This window comes from Pseudophryne corroboree, chromosome 3 (assembly GCF_028390025.1).
Source record: "Pseudophryne corroboree isolate aPseCor3 chromosome 3, aPseCor3.hap2, whole genome shotgun sequence".
NCBI lineage: Eukaryota > Metazoa > Chordata > Amphibia > Anura > Myobatrachidae > Pseudophryne > Pseudophryne corroboree.
The window spans coordinates 228,492,022-228,513,518 of NC_086446.1; the positions used below are offsets into that span (position 1 = coordinate 228,492,022).

A 21,497-nucleotide genomic window follows, 5' to 3' on the forward strand; every position below is an offset into this window, starting at 1 on the left:
AGGCGTCCCCCCACCGTACCTGGCTCCGCCTGTGGAGCCCCACCGTCATGCGGCGGACTTGGAAGAGGAAGCGGGGGAGGACTTTTGCTCCTGGGAACCTGCTGTTTGTTGCAGCCTTTTTCCCCTACCTCTGCCTCTGGACAGAAAAGACCCGCCTTTTCCACGCTTGTTTTTCTGGGTCTGAAAGGACTGAACCTGATAAAACGGCGCCTTCTTAGGCTGTGAGGGGACATGGGGTAAAAATGCTGACTTCCCAGACGTTGCTGTGGAAACTAGGTCCGAGAGACCATCCCCAAATAATTCCTCACCCTTATATGGCAAAACTTCCATGTGCCTTTTAGAATCTGCATCTCCTGTCCACTGGCGAGTCCATAAGCCTCTCCTAGCAGAAATGGACAATGCACTTACTTTAGATGCCAGCCGGCAGATTTCCCTCTGTGCATCTCTCATATATAAGACTGAGTCTTTGATATGGTCTATGGTTAGCAGGATCGTGTCTCTGTCTAATGTGTCAATATTTTCTGACAGTTTATCTGACCACGCAGCGGCAGCACTGCACATCCATGCTGACGCAATAGCTGGCCTAAGTATAATGCCTGAGTGTGTATATACAGACTTCAGGATAGCCTCCTGCTTTCTATCAGCAGGTTCCTTGAGGGCGGCCGTATCCGGAGACGGTAGTGCCACCTTTTTAGACAAACGTGTGAGCGCTTTATCCACCTTAGGAGGTGTTTCCCAACGTGACCTATCCTCTGGCGGGAAAGGGAACGCCATTAGTACCTTCTTAGGAATCACCAATTTTTTTTCAGGGAAAGCCCACGCTTCTTCACACACTTCATTTAATTCATCTGATGGGGGAAAAACTACGGGTAGTTTTTTCTCCCCAAACATAATACCCTTCTTTGTGGTACCTGTATTTATATCAGAAATGTGTAACACCTCTTTCATTGCCTCAATCATGCAGTGAATGGCCTTAGTGGGCATCAGGTTACACTCATCGTCGTCGACACTGGTGTCAGTATCAGTGTCGACATCTGGGTCTGCGGTCTGAGGCAGCGGGCGTTTTAGAGCCCCTGATGACCTGTGAGACGCCTGGACAGGCACGAGCTGAGAAGTCGGCTGTCCCACATTTGGCATGTCGTCAAATTTCTTATGTAAGGAGTCTATACGTGCACTCATTTCTTTCCATAAGCTCAACCACTCAGGTGTCTGCCCCGCAGGGGGTGACATCCCTTCTAAAGGCATCTGCTCCGTCTCCACATCATTATCCTCATCAAACATGTCGACACAGCCGTACCGACACACCGCACACACACAGGGAATGCTCCAACAGAGGACAGGACCCACAAAAGCCCTTTGGGGGGACAGAGTGAGAGTATGCCAGCACACACCAGAGCGCTATATAATGCAGGGACTAACTGAGTTATGTCCCCTATAGCTGCTTTTTCTATATAAAAGTATACTGCGCCTAAATTTAGTGCCCCCCCTCTCTTTTTTACCCTTTTCTGTAGTGTAGACTGCAGGGGAGAGCCAGGGAGCTTCCTTCCAGCGGATCTGTGAAGGAGAAATGGCGCCAGTGTGCAGAGGGAGATAGCTCCGCCCCTTTTCCGCGGACTATTCTCCCGCTTTTTCCTATATTCTGGCAGGGGTATTTTCCACATATATAGCCTCTGGGGCTATATATTGTGGTATTTTTGCCAGCCAAGGTGTTATTATTGCTTCTCAGGGCGCCCCCCCCCAGCGCCCTGCACCCTCAGTGACCGGAGTGTGAAGTGTGTGTGAGGAGCAATGGCGCACAGCTGCAGTGCTGTGCGCTACCTTGGTGAAGACTGATGTCTTCTGCCGCCGATTTTCCGGACCTCTTCTTGCTTCTGGCTCTGTAAGGGGGACGGCGGCGCGGCTCCGGGACCGAACACCAAGGCTGGGCCTGCGGTCGATCCCTCTGGAGCTAATGGTGTCCAGTAGCCTAAGAAGCCCAAGCTGGCTGCAAGCAGGCAGGTTCGCTTCTTCTCCCCTTAGTCCCTCGCTGCAGTGAGCCTGTTGCCAGCAGGTCTCACTGAAATAAAAAACCTAATTTCTATACTTTCTTTCTAAAGGCTCAGGAGAGCCCCTAGTGTGCATCCAACCTCGGCCGGGCACAAAATCTAACTGAGGCTTGGAGGAGGGTCATAGTGGGAGGAGCCAGTGCACACCAGGTAGTCATAAATCTTTCTAGAGTGCCCAGCCTCCTTCGGAGCCCGCTATTCCCCATGGTCCTTACGGAGTTCCCAGCATCCACTAGGACGTTAGAGAAAATAAGAATTTACTCACCGGTAATTCTATTTCTCGTAGTCCGTAGTGGATGCTGGGAACTCCGTAAGGACCATGGGGAATAGCGGGCTCCGAAGGAGGCTGGGCACTCTAGAAAGATTTATGACTACCTGGTGTGCACTGGCTCCTCCCACTATGACCCTCCTCCAAGCCTCAGTTAGGACACTGTGCCCGGACGAGCAGACATAATAAGGAAGGATTTAGAATCCCGGGTAAGACTCTTACCAGCCACACCCATCACACCGTACAACTCGTGATACTATATCCAGTTTGACAGTATGAAAACAACTGAGCCTCTCAACAGATGGCTCAACAATAACCCTTTAGTTAACAATAACTATTTACAAGTATTGCAGACAATCCGCACTTGGGATGGGCGCCCAGCATCCACTACGGACTACGAGAAATAGAATTACCGGTGAGTAAATTCTTATTTTCTCTGACGTCCTAGTGGATGCTGGGAACTCCGTAAGGACCATGGGAATTATACCAAAGTTCCCAAACGGGCGGGAGAGTGCGGATGACTCTGTAGCACCGAATGAGAGAACTCCAGGTCCTCCTCAGCCAGGGTATCAAATTTGTAGAATTTTGCAAACGTGTTTGCCCCTGACCAAGTAGCTGCTCGGCAAAGTTGTAAAGCCGAGACCCCTCGGGCAGCCGCCCAAGATGAGCCCACCTTCCTTGTGGAATGGGCATTTACAGATTTTGGCTGTGGTATGCCTGCCACAGAATGTGCAAGCTGAATTGTACTACAAATCCAGCGAGCAATAGACTGCTTAGAAGCAGGAGCACCCAGCTTGTTGGGTGCATACAGGATAAACAGCGAGTCAGATTTTCTGACTCCAGCCGTCCTGGAAACATATATTTTCAGGGCCCTGACAACGTCTAGCAACTTGGAGTCCTCCAATTCACTAGTAGCCGCCGGCACCACAATAGGCTGGTTCAGGTGAAACGCTGACACCACCTTAGGGAGAAATTGGGGACGAGTCCTCAACTCTGCCCTATCCATATGGAAAATCAGATAAGGGCTTTTACATGATAAAGCCGCCAATTCTGACACTCGCCTGGCTGAAGCCAAGGCTAATAACATGACCACTTTCCACGTGAGATATTTCAGATCCACGGTTTTTAGTGGCTCAAACCAATGTGATTTTAAGAAACTCAACATCACGTTGAGATCCCAAGGTGCCACAGGAGGCACAAACGGGGGCTGAATATGCAGCACTCCTTTTACAAAAGTCTGAACTTCAGGTACTGAAGCTAGTTCTTTTTGAAATAAAATCGACAGAGCCGAGATCTGTACTTTAATGGAGCCTAGTTTTAGGCCCATATCCACTCCTGCTTGCAGGAAATGCAGAAATCGACCTAGTTGAAATTCCTCTGTTGGGGCCTTATTGGCCTCGCACCATGCAACATATTTTCGCCATATGCGGTGATAATGCGTTGCCGTAACATCTTTCCTGGCCTTAATATGCGTAGGAATGACTTCTTCCGGAATACCCTTTTCCTTCAGGATCCGGTGTTCAACCGCCATGCCGTCAAACGCAGCCGCGGTAAGTCTTGGAACAGACAGGGCCCCTGCTGTATCAGGTCCTGTCTGAGCGGTAGAGGCCACGGGTCCTCTGAGAGCATCTCTTGAAGTTCCGGGTACCACGCTCGTCTTGGCCAATCCGGAACCACGAGAATTGTGTTTACTCCTCGCTTTCTTATTATTCTCAATACCTTTGGAATGAGAGGCAGAGGAGGGAACACATAAACCGACTGGTACACCCACGGTGTCACTAGAGCGTCCACAGCTATCGCCTGAGGGTCCCTTGACCTGGCGCAATATCTTTTTAACTTTTTGTTGAGACGGGACGCCATCATGTCCACCTGTGGTTTTTCCCAACGGTTTACCAGCATCTGGAAGACTTCTGGGTGAAGTCCCCACTCTCCCGGGTGGAGGTCGTGTCTGCTGAGGAAGTCTGCTTCCCAGTTGTCCACTCCCGGAATGAACACTGCTGACAGTGCTAGTACATGATTCTCCGCCCATCGGAGAATTCTTGTGGCTTCTGCCATCGCCATCCTGCTTCTTGTGCCGCCCTGTCGATTTACATGGGCGACTGCCGTGATGTTGTCTGACTGGATCAGCACCGGCTGGTGTAGGAGCAGGGCTTTTGCTCGACTTAGGGCATTGTAGATGGCCCTTAGTTCCAGAATATTTATGTGAAGGGAAGTCTCCTGACTCGACCATAGTCCTTGGAAGTTTCTTCCCTGTATGACTGCCCCCCAGCCTCGAAGGCTGGCATCCGTGGTTACCAGGACCCAGTCCTGTATGCCGAACCTGCGGCCCTCTAGAAGATGGGCACTCTGCAGCCACCACAGTAGAGACACCCTGGTTCTTGGAGACAGGGTTATTAAGCGATGCATCTGAAGATGCGATCCGGACCACTGGTCCAACAGGTCCCACTGAAAGATTCTGGCATGGAACCTGCCGAAGGGAATTGCTTCGTAAGAAGCCACCATCTTTCCCAGGACCCGTGTGCAGCGATGCACTGATACCTGTTTTGGTTTCAGGAGGTCTCTGACTAGAGATGACAACTCCCTGGCTTTCTCCTCCGGGAGAAACACTTTCTTCTGGACTGTATCCAGAATCATACCCAGGAACAGTAGCCGTGTCGTCGGAACCAGCTGTGACTTTGGGATATTCAGAATCCAGCCGTGCTGGTGCAGCACCTCCTGAGATAGTGCTACTCCCACCAACAACTGTTCCTTGGACCTCGCTTTTATTAGGAGATCGTCCAAGTACGGGATAATTAAAACTCCCTTTCTTCGAAGGAGTATCATCATTTCCGCCATAACCTTGGTAAATACCCTCGGTGCCGTGGACAGTCCAAACGGCAGCGTCTGGAATTGGTAATGGCAATCCTGTACCACAAATCTGAGGTACTCCTGGTGAGGATGGTAAATGGGGACATGCAAGTAAGCATCCTTGATGTCCAGGGATACCATGTAATCCCCCTCGTCCAGGCTTGCAATAACCGCCCTGAGCGATTCCATCTTGAACTTGAATTTCTTTATGTACGTGTTCAAGGATTTCAAATTTAGAATGGGTCTCACCGAACCGTCCGGTTTCGGTACCACAAATAGTGTGGAATAATAACCCCGGCCTTGTTGAAGTAGGGGTACCTTGATTATCACCTGCTGGGAATACAGCTTGTGAATTGCCGCTAGCACCGCCTCCCTGTCTGAGGGAGCAATCGGCAAGGCAGATTTTAGGAACCGGTGGGGTGGGGACGCCTCGAATTCCAGCTTGTACCCCTGAGATACTATTTGCAGGATCCAGGGATCCACCTGTGAGCGAACCCACTGATCGCTGAAATTTTTGAGGCGACCCCCCCACCGTACCTGGCTCCGCCTGTGGAGCCCCACCGTCATGCGGCGGACTTGGAAGAAGAAGCGGGGGAGGACTTTTGCTCCTGGGAACCTGCTGTTTGTTGCAGCCTTTTTCCCCTACCTCTGCCTCTGGACAGAAAGGACCCGCCTTTTCCACGCCTGTTTTTCTGGGTCCGAAAGGACTGAACTTGATAAAACGGCGCCTTCTTAGGCTGTGAGGGGACATGGGGTAAAAATGCTGACTTCCCAGACGTTGCTGTGGAAACTAGGTCCGAGAGACCATCCCCAAATAATTCCTCACCCTTATATGGTAACACTTCCATGTGCTTTTTTGAATCTGCATCTCCTGTCCACTGGCGAGTCCATAAGCCTCTCCTAGCAGAAATGGACAATGCACTTACTTTAGATGCCAGTCGGCAGATTTCCCTTTGTGCATCTCTCATATATAAGACTGAGTCTTTTATATGGTCTATGGTTAACAGGATCGTGTCTCTGTCTAATGTGTCAATATTTTCTGACAGTTTATCCGACCACGCAGCGGCAGCACTGCACATCCAAGCTGACGCAATAGCTGGCCTAAGTATAATGCCTGTGTGTGTATATATACAGACTTCAGGATCACCTCCTGCTTTCTATCAGCAGGTTCCTTGAGGGCGGCCGTATCCGGAGACGGTAGTGCCACCTTTTTTGACAAACGTGTGAGCGCTTTATCCACTCTAGGGGGTGTTTCCCAACGTGACCTATCCTCTGGCGGGAAAGGGAACGCCATTAGTACCTTCTTAGGAATCACCAATTTTTTATCAGGGAAAGCCCACGCTTCTTCACACACTTCATTTAATTCATCTGATGCGGGAAAAACTACGGGTAGTTTTTTTCTCTCCAAACATAATACCCTTTTTAGTGGTACCTGTAGTTATATCAGAAATGTGTAACACCTCTTTCATTGCCTCAATCATGCAGTGAATGGCCTTAGGCATCAGGTTAGACTCATCGTCGTCGACACTGGTGTCAGTATCAGTGTCGACATCTGGGTCTGCTTGAGGTAGCGGGCGCTTTAGAGCCCCTGACGACCCATGCTACGCCTGGGCAGGCACGAGCTGAGAAGTCGGCTGTCCCACATTTGGCATGTCGTCAATTTTCTTATATAAGGAGTCTATACGTGCACTCATTACTTTCCATAAGCCCATCCACTCAGGTGTCTGCCCCGCAGGGGGTGACATCCCTTCTAAAGGCATCTGCTCCGCCTCCACATCATTATCCTCATCAAACATGTCGACACAGCCGTACCGACACACCGCACACACACAAGGAATGCTCCGAATGAGGACAGGACCCACAAAAGCTCTTTGGGGGGACAGAGTGAGAGTATGCCAGCACACACCAGAGCGCTATATAATGCAGGGACTAACTGAGTTATGTCCCCTATAGCTGCTTTTTCTATATAATATATATACTGCGCCTAAATTTAGTGCCCCCCCTCTCTGTTTTTACCCTGTTCTGTAGTGTAGACTGCAGGGGAGAGCCAGGGAGCTTCCTTCCAGCGGATCTGTGAAGGAGAAATGGCGCCAGTGTGCTGCAGGAGATAGCTCCGCCCCTTTTATGCGGACAATTCTCCCGCTTTTTTCCATATTCTGGCAGGGGTATTTTCCACATATATAGCCTCTGGGACTATATATTGTGGAGTTTTTGCCAGCCAAGGTGTTATTATTGCTTCTCAGGGCGCCCCCCCCCAGCGCCCTGCACCCTCAGTGACCGGAGTATGAAGTGTGTATGAGGAGCAATGGCGCACAGCTGCAGTGCTGTGCGCTACCTTGGTGAAGACTGATGTCTTCTGCCGCCGTTTTTCCGGACCTCTTCTTGCTTCTGGCTCTGTAAGGGGGACGGCGGCGCGGCTCCGGGACCGAACACCAAGGACTGGGCCTGCGGTCGATCCCTCTGGAGCTAATGGTGTCCAGTAGCCTAAGAAGCCCAATCCGGCTGCAAGCAGGCGAGTTCGCTTCTTCTCCCCTTAGTCCCTCGCTGCAGTGAGCCTGTTGCCAGCAGGTCTCACTGAAAATAAAAAACCTAAACTATACTTTCTTTCTAAGGGCTCAGGAGAGCCCCTAGTGTGCATCCAACCTCGGCCGGGCACAAAATCTAACTGAGGCTTGGAGGAGGGTCATAGTGGGAGGAGCCAGTGCACACCAGGTAGTCATAAATCTTTCTAGAGTGCCCAGCCTCCGTCGGAGCCTGCTATTCCCCATGGTCCTTACGGAGTTCCCAGCATCCACTAGGACGTCAGAGAAATACTTTTATCACCTTTGTGATATAAACTTGCTTTTCCCCGTGTAACAACTCTTACTTTCCCTGAACTAACCCCTTAAAGAAACTACTGAATTAGCCAGATAGCGTGATGTGAGACGCTGTACAAGGAGTGGTCCAAAAATAGAATGGAAAATCGATAGTTCTATTTCAGTATGACTTAAAGAGGATTCCTACAAACTTTATTGTAGGAATGGTACCCACCCATCTTCACTCAATCTAGCCTATGGTTTCTGAGTTATGTTGGTGTATACGTGGGCAGCAGGGGGCCCTATTACATGTCTGGTGGTCGTGTCCCCATATCCAACACTACTGGACAGAAGATCACAATTTAATTAGATCAGTCATTAGAATATAAATGCCAAACTCTTGTTTGTATACCTTGCTATCGCGACCCATTTCTCATATCCCCAGTCTAACTCATAAATTGATAAAACACATTAAATACAGCTAAATGGCAGATTGTTTTGTGATGGAAATAGACTTATCCCCCCTCTTTGCCTGCTACAATCAACTTCATTTGTCCACCTACAGAATGGAATGTATCACCTCCATTATACACGATATACCAAATAATTGCATTAGAGTCTGGACTCTGTGGACTAACCATTTTGAAGCCAAACCTACCTTAAACAACTATACAGCTCTGCTCTCCCTTTGCTCAGTTATGCTGTTGCTGGCGACTCACACTGACTGTCCTCACCAGATCCTTCTACCTCATCACATTTTTTTTATTCCCCCCATTTATCTTTACTCACCCTGTTCTACAACTTCAATAAGGTCGACATTCTACTTTTAATATGTTGCTGATACTGTAGTGTCCATTAATAGATTGTTAGGTTAATATTTTGTTTTGTGCTGTTTGCATGCATTTGGCTGTATAGTAGTAATTCACTGTTTCAGAGTCTGACCCTACGTTAATCTCCATTGTGTTCTTTTTTTGTGTAATTTATGCTCTCATGTATCCTGCAAAATACCTTTAGTAAAAAAATGTTTTTTAAATATATGATTCAAACCCATCCTGTGTGAGTTGTCCTGACCCTTTAGCCATGAACCCAGTGTGATTTATCCCCTACCTTTTTCCCCTGAACCCAATGAGTTTTCCCTACTGGCAGTAATCCTAACCCGTAAGACCTGTAGTGCACCTATTGTGACGGCAATGACGGCCCTTTCTCTGTGCACCTATGTGACAGCTTTCCCATCCATTCCCCAGCAACAATTTGTATAACTTCCTCTATTTATAGGGATAGAAGTGCTTTTTGATGCATAGATTTTTAATGCATTTACAGATAACAGACAAATGCACAGAGCGACCACGCTGAACAATTTAACCCAAGAGTATTCTGGTATAAATGCTGCCCTTTGCAACACACAATAATCACAGAGATTGTGCAAACGGTCAAATGAAATAAAGTGTTATCTACTGAACAATGTTGTAAATGCACGATGCTAATTCATTTTGCTCTAATTATAGCTGCTGCGAAGGCAGGCCAGTCCCAACCTGCTAGTGTCACTGTCCAGGAAACACACAGAACATTACTGCACAGAGGTGTGAAACCCCAGGAAGTAAATAGATATTCAACATATCTCTCTGTATCTAGGACATCACAATAACAAGCTCTTCATTCTCATCTACTATACATAATCCACCTTCCATAGTAACACTCTCTTGGCTCTACCCTGGAATGGATAAAGAAGCACAAGACACTTCCTACGTAATAGGACCAGGTGTGGATCATTAGGTCAACCCTATTTTGGTCAACAGTCAGTGCGTCGACCGCATATGGTAGACATGGAAAAGGTTGACATGGCCAAAAGGTCGACAGAGTTTTTAGGGCGACATGTAAAAGAAAGACAGTGGAAAAGGTTGACAGGTACAAAAGGTCGACACATTAAAACATCGACATGGAAAATGGTCGACACAAAAAGAAGTCAACACAATTTGGGGGGATTTTTTGTGTGTGACAATTTCACCTTCAGAGCACAGGAAACCCCAATTAGTGTACTGCTTCACTCATCATGCTTCGGGCAAGGTGCCTCGCTCCGCTACCGCTGTGCTCAACACAGGTTACTATTCCCAATCGTAGTCCACATAGAAGTATGAAAAAGGAGGAAAAAACTGCAAAAAAAAACCCTTTTGTTTCTGTCAACCTCCTACATGTCAACCTAATGTTTGTTGAAAATGAGTATTCGACCTCTTCACTGTCTACCTATACTCTGGATACCAATAGTACCATTAACAACTACAGTATAACAAAAACATAAAAATCCAACAGCTTATAGTTTTGTTTGTTTTTTCTTTACTTTTTTTGGCTCCTGCAAAAATCACAGAGAGGACGATAAGAAAACACAATAAGTGCCCATTAGACAAGAGACACCAACTTTCCAATTGGCCACATTAATATTATTAGATGCTAGCTTCCAAAACAGATCAAAGCAATTTGACAGAAATGCCCAGAGGATTTAAAGTTTCAAGAACTGTAATTTAAGAACAGCGCAGGTTTGCATTTGTACGCTTAGGGGTATATTCAATTAGTGTCGGCTCCTCTCCGCCAAAGAGGATCCGACACTTCACTATTCAGTTTGCGGGCATTTCCAACAGGTTTTTGTCAGTTTTCGACAATACCAATCCAACTTTTTTTAAAGTCGAAAAGGCATTGTCAAAAACGGGCCAAATACCTGCTGGAAATGTCCACAGTCCCTGACGCTATACACTCAGCCCTGCTCACTGGCCTACTGACAGGCCTCAGCGCAATGCATTGTGGGTAAGAGGGATTTTTAAACTCCAGTCCTTCACTTGACTTCCTGCTGTTTCTGAGTGAGCTGGAAAGCCTGGACTTCTTTTTCTCCGGCTACAGCTGTGCAATTTAGAAAGCCTGGAATTATAAACTACCACTACAGGTGCAGAATGTGCAGGCCTTGTTTTCTTCTCTCTTGGAGGGAGCCGATTCCACCAGGGAAATTGTGGTGAGACACAAGCCCTCTACCACAACATAGCTTATGCCTGTTACAGACATTTCAACCTCTTCAAATCCAGATCATAATCCTCCTCTATCCTCTTGCATGCCCACAACAACCTTTTCTTCATCTCATCTTGTATACCATCCTTAAGTCCATACTCCATGCCTCTCTCAATCCCCTTATCTACCAATTGTCCTACACACACACACAAATTATTTATTTATATACAGAGGGGCAAAAAAGTATTTGGAGAGCCACCGATTGTGCAAGTTGACCCACTTAAAAAGATGAGCGAGGTCTGTAATTACCATCATAGGTACACTTTAACTGTGAGAGAGACAGAATCTGGAAAAAAAAAAAAAAAACTAGGAAATCACATTGTATGATTTTTAAACAATTTATTTGTATATTCTTGCGGAAAATAAATATTTGGACAATCAAAAAGTTAAACTGAATACTTTGTATTATAACCTCGGTTGGCAATTACAGAGGTCAAACGTTTCCTGTAGTTCTTGACCAGGTTTGCACACACTATAGCAGGTATTTTCGCCCACTCTTCCATGAAGATCTTCTCTAGATCTGTCATGTTTTGAGGCTGTCGCCGAGCAACACAGACTTTCAACTACCTCCACAGATTTTCTATTGGGTTGAGGTCTGGAGACTGGCTAGGCCACTCCAGGACCTTGAAATGCTTCTTACGGAGCCACTCCTTAGTTGCCCGGGCGGTGTGTTTGGTGTCATTGTCATGCTGGAAGACCCAGCCACATTCCATCTTCAATGCTCTTACTGAGGGAAGGAGGTTTTTGCCCAAAATCTCACGATACATGGCCTCATTCATCCTCTCCTTAATATGGATCAGTCGTCCTGTCCCCTTTGCAGAAAAGCAGCCCCAAAGCATGATGTTTCCACCCCCATGCTCCACAGTGGATATGGTGTTCTTTGGATGCCATTCATCATTCTTCTTCCTCCAAACACGGCGAGTGGAGTTTATACCAAAAAGTTCGATTTTGCTCTTATCTGACCACATTACATTCTCCCAATCCTCCTCTGGATCATCCAGATGGTCACTGGCAAACTTTAGACGGGCCTGGGCATGTGCTGTCTTAAGCAGGGGAACCTTTCGGGCGCTGCAGGATTTCAATCCATGACGACATAGTGTGTTACTAATGGTAACCTTTGCGACTGTGGTCCCAGCTGAGGTCATTGACCAGGTCCCCCCGTGTAGTTCTGGGCTGATTCCTCACCATTCTCAAGATCATTGATACCCCGCGAGGTGAGATCTTGCATGGAGCCCCAGGTCGAGGGAGATTGTCAGTGACTTGTATTTCTTCCATTTTTTTATAATTGCGCCAACAGTTGATCTCTTCTCACCAACTGCTTGCCTATTATCGAGTAGCTCATCCCAGCCTTGTGCAGCTCTACAATTTTGTCCCTGGTGTCCTTAGACAGCTCTCTGGTCTTGGCCATGGTGGAGAGGTAGCAGTCTGACTGTTTGAGGGTGTGGACAGGTGTCTTTTATACAGATAACCAGATCAAACAGGTGCCATTAATACAGGTAACAAGTGGAGGATAGAAGAGCTTCTTAAAGAAGAAGTAACAGATCTGTGAGAGCCAGAAATCTTGCTGCTTGGTAGGTGTCCAAATATTTATTTTCCACAAGAATATACAAGTATGTATGTATGTATGTATGTATGTATGTATGTATATACTGTAGCTGACCCCATGATGAAGGTGTGACAACCGAAACGGGCCATTGGGATGGCTGTACATTTATCCATGGACTTTTTCCATACAACTTTGATGAGTATAAGCTTCGCATTTTAAAGGTCTGATTATTCTGCTACTACATTAAATTTTTCACTTTTGCTATTTGGTGGTGTGCTGGTCTCCATGTGTTAGACACATACACACTGTCAAAGTCGAAAAATATCATGATTCACATATCTTGTACTAACCCCAATGCACATACCCGCTGCTCGTGCACCCACTCCCCCGTGCGTACGCATCCCCTCAGGTTGCGTAAGGGACGCTCCAACGTCTCGTGCGCATGGAGATGAGTATTTACGGCGGAGTTTGTAAGCGTCTAGCGTGCGACTCGATCGTAACATATTTAACCCAAATAGCGTGTTTTATAGATAATATTCCCCTAAACAATGTTAGCAAGTATGTTTATTTTAAACGGTTCCTGGACAGAGAGATTCCTCTTTGCATGATAGGAAGGGTCAGATAAAGGTTGAACGGTGGGTGGTGTCTAGTATCCAGCTGTAGAGTATTCTAATGGTAACATTTCGGTGTTGGTTAGGAAAAGATCGCTCATTCCTGCGTATAGTTATGTACAAAAGTAGTTTATAGACATTTACTGTATTTGCTGTTCATTATCCATGCGGCGGGAATCCTGAGGATACCTCCCACCTGAGCAGTTGGAGAAAGACACAGCCCACCTGTTCAAACCCACATATGACCTTTTGTTATAATGCAGAGACACATTCCTGTGTCCAATGAACAATGAGATTATAGGGACCATTGTATTGTGAATGTATGCTGTGTATATAAGGACCACCATTGCTGGGCCACTCACTCACTCTCTCTGAAAGGCTTTCTCATTGAATGCTGAGGGCTGGATCCAGGACGCGCTTGCGAATCATCCCCACGTATGTATTGCACTCTGTAGCCATTTTGTTATCCATCGTGTTTGCCATTTATGTTCTAATTGTTCTCTTTCTGTTTGCAATTGTTTGCCATTGATCATCTTATTCTCCGTTAGTGTGTTAGATTTTGATGTTAGTCTGTAGTGTATAATCTGTACTGTTTTCCCCTTTTTACTCTAAAGTATCCACGAAGGTGTGAGAGCCGGAGTGATTTTTAAATACAAACAAGGTCTTGTGTTTTCACTAGTTACTGCAAAGGGTTTCTCTTAGCGTCTCAATCGCTCAAACAGCTTACACATTATCAAGGTTAATAAGCGTCACATCATTGTAGTATAACATTGCTAAGGTTTAGAGTATAAAGTATATCTTTACTGTGTGTTGTTAATAAGGTTTACTGTGTAACATTCTGTGAGCGTCTGCGCCGCTCGTGTCTCACTCTCACGGCGCAGCATCCGCTACGCCAATAGCGTAGCATTATGGTACTCGGGACGCCTATAGCGTGCTCGATACGAAGCGTGAGTCCGTGAGCGTGCGTGTCGCTCGTGCGTCACACCCACGGCCTAGCGTCTGCTACGCTAAGTGCGTACCCTTACGGTACTCGGTGCGCCAATAGCGTACTTAGTCCGTAATAGTATATAGCTTATGTATAAAGGTAATACTTGACATTATCAACACACACACATGTATATATATATATATATATATATATATATATATACACACATATACACACACACACGCGCACAATGTGAAACATTTCCTTCTGTCAAGGTGCAAATGTTTTTATGAGGTGTACTTTAGGTTTCCTGGTCCTTTGGGGAAAACATCTCTAACAGATAATAGGATCAGCAAGTATATCATGAATTTGCCCCCATAAAGATAAACAGCAGTATTCCCAACATTATACCTTAACATTTTCCTCTGATATGCAGTTTTCTGTCTTGTCAGCGGCATTTTGTCTGATGCGATGTAGAAATGCCTGCAAACAGAGGATAGATTTGTCAGTCTCTTTATTTGCTAACAGTTATCATAGAGCCTATATGATGTCATCGCACACTAATAGTGTGCAGACCCTAACACTTCTACTTCACTTCATAGAATTATTCATCGTACACAAAACACTTCCCCTTTAAACACAGCTACAGTGTTTATGGAAATGAATATGATATTCCTTTGACAATTTACAGTGACGCAGAGATATTTAAGAACCATGATTGCTCTATCTTAGTTTGAAATCGATATTCCATGTTATATACGTCACTGACCTGTCAATAGAAAAGGTCTTGAAATAGTAACATATGGCTATCTTGGATGATCTACATTTCAAGGTCACATGAGATGTACTGAGATAGTTTCTGTCAACTATTAGCTTCAATAGTCATCACCGATCACTGACTTCTCATTACCCCCCTGTTTACAGACAACTACTCATATAATGGGAGGCGTATCAACCCTTGGAGGGAGATAAAGTGGAACAGTTGCCCAAAGCAACCAATCAACATCTGTCATTGCATAGACTGTGCTAGTTAAATAACTGTTACATACTGACTGGTTTCTTTGAGCAACAACTCCACTTTCTCTCTCTCCAAGGCTTGATACATCTCCCCCTTAGCATGAAATCCCAAATTTGCTCTGGAAATATAAATATAGATGGCGATAGTGATCCATAGATTCTATGTGAGACTGGAAGGAACCAATCATACAGGTAAGAAAAAGGAGGCGTGGCCACACATAAGGGCTGCCACGTAGGAGATTGTTACCATATACTAGCAATTTACAGCCCCAATTGATATGTGAAATCCAACATGTTGATCAACCTGATGAACCAATCCCAATCAATTTCTGGTTGGAATCTGCGATCTGTGAACCACATAAATTGCAGATTAATTTACACAAATCAACTGCAAAACAGCAAATTGCCCCAATCGATTGCTTATGTATGTGGGCCTTTAGAAGTGATTAATGAAGAGCGACTGCAATTCACAAAGAACAATGATCCCCCTTCACAGATGATAATCAAAGGGGGACAACCTGATTAATCAATTACCCATTTCACAGCTTATTCTCAGGATGAAAGGTGGTGTGTGTGGCCATTTCTTGCTCACTTTGGGGTTGATGTATCAAGCAGTGAAAAGAGTGAACAAGTAGGTCAGTAGAGTACTGTAGTTGCCCTTGATAAAAGCCACCTCAAAGCTGGTTTGTTGCTATGGACAACTTCTCCACTGGTTCACCTCTCCACTGCTTGATACATCAACCCCTTTATCATCTTCTGATATATCAGGTATATTAGACACTGAACATTGGCCCTCATTCCGAGTTGATCGCTAGCTGCCGTTGTTCGCAGCGCAGCGATCAGTCAAAAAATCGGCACTTCTGCGCATGCGTACGGGCCGCAGTACGCACGCACGAAGTACTTTCACACAAAACTATGCATTTTTACACAAGGTCGAGCGACGCTTTTCTGTTGCTCTGTTGATCGGTGAGTGATTGACAGGAAGTGGGTGTTTCAGGGTGGTAACTGACCGTTTTCCGGGAGTGTGCTAAAAAACACAGGCGGGACAGGTGAAAACGCAGGCGTGCCTGGGGAAACGGGGGAGTGGCTGGCCGAACGCTGGGCATGTTTGTAACGTCAAAGCAGGAACTAAACTGACTGAGGTGATCGCAAGGAAGGAGTAGGTCTGGAGCTGCTCAGAAACTGCATGAAAATTTTTACGAGCAGTTCTGCTAACCTTTCGTTCGCATTTCTGCGAAGCTAAGATACACTCCCAGAGGGCGTCGGCCTAGCGTGTGCACTGCTGCTGAAAGCAGCTAGCGAGCGATCAACTCGGAATGAGGGCGATTATACTACTGGGACTTCATTTATGCTATCAACCTGAAAGTGAACATTAAGTACACAATAAGGGGAAGAAGTACCATCCAATCAAATTGTCAGTTTTCAAACACAGCCTGTAAAGTGACTATTAGAAGCTGGTTGGTTGGTACTTTATCTCTCTACATTTTCTCTCTCTTCATAGTTTTATACATCTTTTCCTAAGTCAGTAAATATGTAAATTGGATCATCATTTGGATCCACTTAATTGGTTAATCATTATTACCATAGGTGGACGTTGCAGCGACATATATAGATTAATTAGAAAATGTTTACCATATCATTGTGAATGTCACATAGCTATCGCTGCTTTGCATCTCTTATTCATAACGCAACACAAAACGACACAGACTTTCTGACTGACTTCTGCTCAGCTCAATGAAATCACTTGTGTAAAGCTTAGGTTATATAAATTGCTGACCCCACATGCCGCAATATCAGTTGGGATACTGGGCATTTGGCCAACTGAAGCTGTCATGTGTATGCCTTAAGATCACTGCAATGCCTGACCATCATCAAACTGAAAACAACAGGATTATTTTTAAGGGTGCTGGGAAATGCAGTCGTAAGATGACACTATCAATCTGTGCACAGGAACCAGCTGGGGGAGGGGGGGGGGGGGGGGGGTTGACATACCTGGGGGAGGGGGGGGGGGGGGTTGACATACCTGGGGCAAGCATATTTGGATAAAAAAGCTAGTGCAGGGTCCGGTTATTACCTCTATATTACAAACACAGATAAAAGTTGCAGATGAAATTACAGCATAATAGTTAAGCATAGAACCTTTTGGGGTAAATGTATGAAGCTACGTTATGGGGGAAATTTAATAATTGCACATTACGTGCGCTGATACCGCTTCTCCCCCATGTATTATTGTGGCAGTGTGTAACAAATGCCGGGGGCGCTATGCACTCGTCATTATTGGTGCTGCTATCTACAAGATAGCGTGCCAATGATCTCTTCAATGTATGAACGGTCAATGGCACTGACCATTCTGACACCTGCAGCTATCTACTTCTGCAGCTATCTACTGCAAGTGTCGTTGCCCATTCACAGCCACTGTAATGGCTGCTGCACGGGAAATCTTGCGAGGTTTGCGAGATCTTATGCATGCCCAGTGGAGCCGACAGTGAGACACAACACATCAGAACTAAGTTGAGACGCTGTGAGCTCATACAGGGATTACTGGAGGCGGGGATTTTCTGCCCATCACTTCGGCAGATGAGATCTCGTTGGTACTTCCTCAGTAAAGAGCCAAAGCAGGAAGCATTATTGCGGCATGATATGTGCCGCTATAACACATCTACTCTTTGTACCTGATGGTGACAGTTGTGGTTAGCTGCGGTGAAGTGGGAAAACACAAGCATAGAAAGCAGAGACACACTGATCTGAGCTGTGACAAGACTGAATTAGAGGTGGCTGAGTGGGTGATGGGCCCTACACACTGGCAGATAAAATGCACGATATGAACGGTCTCGTTCATTAATGAACGAGAACTCGTTCGTATCGTGCAGTGTGTAGGCACCAACGATTAACGATGCGTGGCCCCACGCTCGTTAATCGTTCGTGCCCCGTCGCTTATGCATCCAGGCCAATATGGGTGAGATTGTCCATATTAGCAAGCAGTGCCACTGCTATGGAGCCGGGTGAAAAAACTTCATTTCCCCCATAACTCCCCCCCCCCCCACCGCCGGGTCGCCTGTATCAGCCGTCCGTCAGCTCGGTGGCAGATCGGTAAGTGTGTAGGGCCCTTATCTGGTGAATACAGTTGGTGAGGACTGCTATTAGCAGCAATCATCTAACTGCACTAAAGACTCCAGTCACACCAGAAATTGCTATTTCGTTTAGATAAATTTACATACAAATGTTACCACAGTTGTTTTCAGAAATTTTTTGCACCAAGGATAACGGCTGGCGCAAGTGTGCACTGACTGATGCGAATGGCCAAATATTCTGTGTAAAGCACTGCGGAATATGTGCGCGCTATACAGGACTGTTTCTAGCCAATTTGGCTCCCAGTGCGAGATTTAAAAATGCGCCCCCCCATGACATAAAAAAATGTGCCCCCCCCACACACACACACCTAGATGAAAAAACAACAACTTGCGCTCGCAACCGGCAAGGGGGTGTGGCCTCATCTAAATGGGTGTGGCCTCATTTAAATGGGCATGGCCTCGTCTGAAAAGACTACCTCACAATCCAGTTTTTGACCCTGCTCCAACAGATCACGACCACCACAGGAAATAAAAATTCTACCATATTAAGCCCCACACAGTAATGCCCCTGTACCATATTATGCCACACACCGCAATGCCCTTGATACATTAAATCCTCATACTACGGCAGGCAAGAGTCCCCATTTCACACATTACGGCAGGTGTCCCCATTTTACACATTGAGAGAGAGAGAATACTTACAGAGGCGATTACCGCTCTTCGGCCCGCCTCACCAGTCGCTCCTCACGCCGGCCTTTCCCTCTTCCTAACTTGGATCCCCCTCTGTACTCCGCGCGGGGGGGGGGGGGGGGGGGGGGGGAGTTTAGCGGAGTGACGGGGTTGCGTCGTGACGTAATGACTCAACCGCATCATTCCGTGGAACTCCGCCCCCCGAGTGGGTTACTCGGGGAGAAATAGGAGGGGGAAGCAGGGAGCCACAGTTAGTGCCGCGGCGAGTGCCCAGTGCGGTTGCACTGCTCGCCTGCCCCAAGAAACGGCCCTGGTAAATAACTGGTAATACATAATAATAATAATAATAATGACTATGAAACCAAGCATACGGGTGGAAATAGATACAGTATGTAGAACTCAGCTTATGAGTAAATACATGCATTGAGGTACAGGCATGCAATGAGGTAGCAATTATTACAGTCATCTTGTGATGAATCTTTGTTAGCCCATAATGTATAGTATAGTTTGCAGATTTGTTTGCAGCAGGCATTAAGTGATAAATGAGCTTTGCAGACAGTATGGATGGTGTAATGCAGTGTCTCCCAACCACGGTCCCCAAGGCACACCAACAGTGCAGGTTTTAGTGATATCCAGGCTTTAGCACAGGTGACTTAATTAGTAGCTCAGTTATTTTGATTAAACCATCTGTGCTGAAGCCTGGATATCACTAAAACCTGCACTGTTGGTGTGCCTTGAGGACCGCGGTTGGGAATGCCTGGTGTAATGGCTAGCATTACTGCCTCACAGCACTGAGGCCATGGGCTCAATTCCCATCATGGCCCTAACTGTGTGGAGTTTGTATATTCTCCCTGTGCTTGATTGTTTTTTTTGGGGGGTACTCCGGTTTCCTCCCACAATCCAAAAATATACAGGTGGGTTAATTGGCTCCCGACAAAAAAAATTAACCCTAGTGTGTAAGAGTGTGCATGTACATGTGTTTAGACCAGACTAGATGGGGTGTGAAAAAAAAAAAACTTTAGTTTTTCACGATTTTTACCTTTACTTCAGCAAAATTTTCTTTACAGGCTATCGAATTTGGTCACCTGTAAAAAATTACATTATCTCCGGAAAACACACAGGTTCAGTGAAACCTGTGTGTTTTTGGTAGAAACAGACCCGTTTTTATCCGGGATCCTGTTTCCGGGGATTTGGTTTTGCCTGCCTAAGGCAGGTGAAACAAAATCCCAGATAAACCAGCACAACCCACGGCTTTACAAGGCTTATTGGATAGCCCCCGGCGGGACAATTAGCCGCGACTAACTAGATAGCCCCCTTAGTGCTATACTAGTAGCATTCATTATAATATGCTCTATCGGCTTCTAAAGATTGAAGATCTTGATTCTTGCCCATAGCAACCAATCCAGCTAGCTAGCATTTATCAAGTACACTATAGAACGATAGGTAGAAGCCGATTGGCTTATAAGGGCAACTGAGTAGATGGGTTATTATTTTTAAATGTTATTTAGAAACAATGGAACTGAATCAATTCAGAAGCGCTTAGAAACCCATGGCTCATTATCTGACGTAGAGCTAAAAGTCAAAGTATGCTCTGCCAGTCTCCGACTATGAATGTGTTCTGGGCCTTAAAGTTCCACAGCAGGCCTAGGACCACAAAGGCCTACCTCTGATGTACACGGTCTCCTAAACAATGCCTCTCATGTAGGAACTGTAATACGGCAAAGCACATGGTCACGAGAGGGTCTCGATCATGCTTACAATGGGACACCTTGCCTTGCAAAACCATGCCTTGTAAGTGATTGCCCCTTTAAAAAAAGTCAGTTTGACCGGCATCACGCACGGCTGCCGCCCCTTTTTATAGAGGCTGATTTAGGTATGTCCTCTTGTTCCCTATGTCCAGCATTGTGGAGCACTGTGGCGCCTTCTAGATCTACTTGCAGTATGTGTGTTTTACAAACTTGTCATGCACTAGTACTGTGTATGTTGCTGGCGTAATTAGCAAAAATCTAGACAAGTCCGTACATGATTTATAAAGAGCACAACAATTTTATATGGATGACAGAACAGTGATAAACATAAAGCTGGTCTGTCACTTTATGGCTTCTGCCATAAAGAAAAATCACTTCCAAACACTGTGGCTTCAACCTGATTCTCAGAACAATGGTTGGGAAGAGAGTGATGGGACAGAATGACCCTGCTACAACATTGAATAGTGAATAAAAAACACAGCATGCTGCCTGTACAGTCACTCAATTACAAAGCCCTCAAAAGCATATGACGTGTTTAGACCAATTACATCTCCCACTTGAAGAGGTAATCTCCCGGCACAGAACGTTTCTATATTCTAACACTCAGAAAAGAGAAATTAAAAATCCCCCACATACATCCAGCCCACTCACTGCTTTATGTGATTAGTCAGTGAGCAACAGTACAGTATTCCAAGTTTCTTCATCACTTCTATACTTTACAGTACATCTACAAATATGAAAATACTATATAGAGAGAAAATGTTAAAGTACCTATCATCTACACCTACAGTATACTGTACATGGTTCATGTCAAAGTAATGTACTGTACATGGATGGATGAGGGTTCATCACTGTAAATCTGTGACCATCCCAATAAAAA

At 45.9% G+C, this 21,497-nt stretch overlaps 1 protein-coding gene across 2 annotated transcripts in view; it reads right to left on the reverse strand.

The window, feature by feature from the left end:
• PREX1 (phosphatidylinositol-3,4,5-trisphosphate dependent Rac exchange factor 1) overlaps nucleotides 1-21,497 on the reverse strand; it is a 454,902-nt gene that overhangs the window by 310,038 nt on the left and 123,367 nt on the right. For both annotated transcript variants that reach the window (XM_063958866.1, XM_063958867.1), the window contains exon 2: nucleotides 14,503-14,574. In XM_063958866.1, coding sequence (XP_063814936.1) covers nucleotides 14,503-14,574 — 72 coding nt within the window. The remainder of the gene's footprint in view (nucleotides 1-14,502; nucleotides 14,575-21,497) is intronic.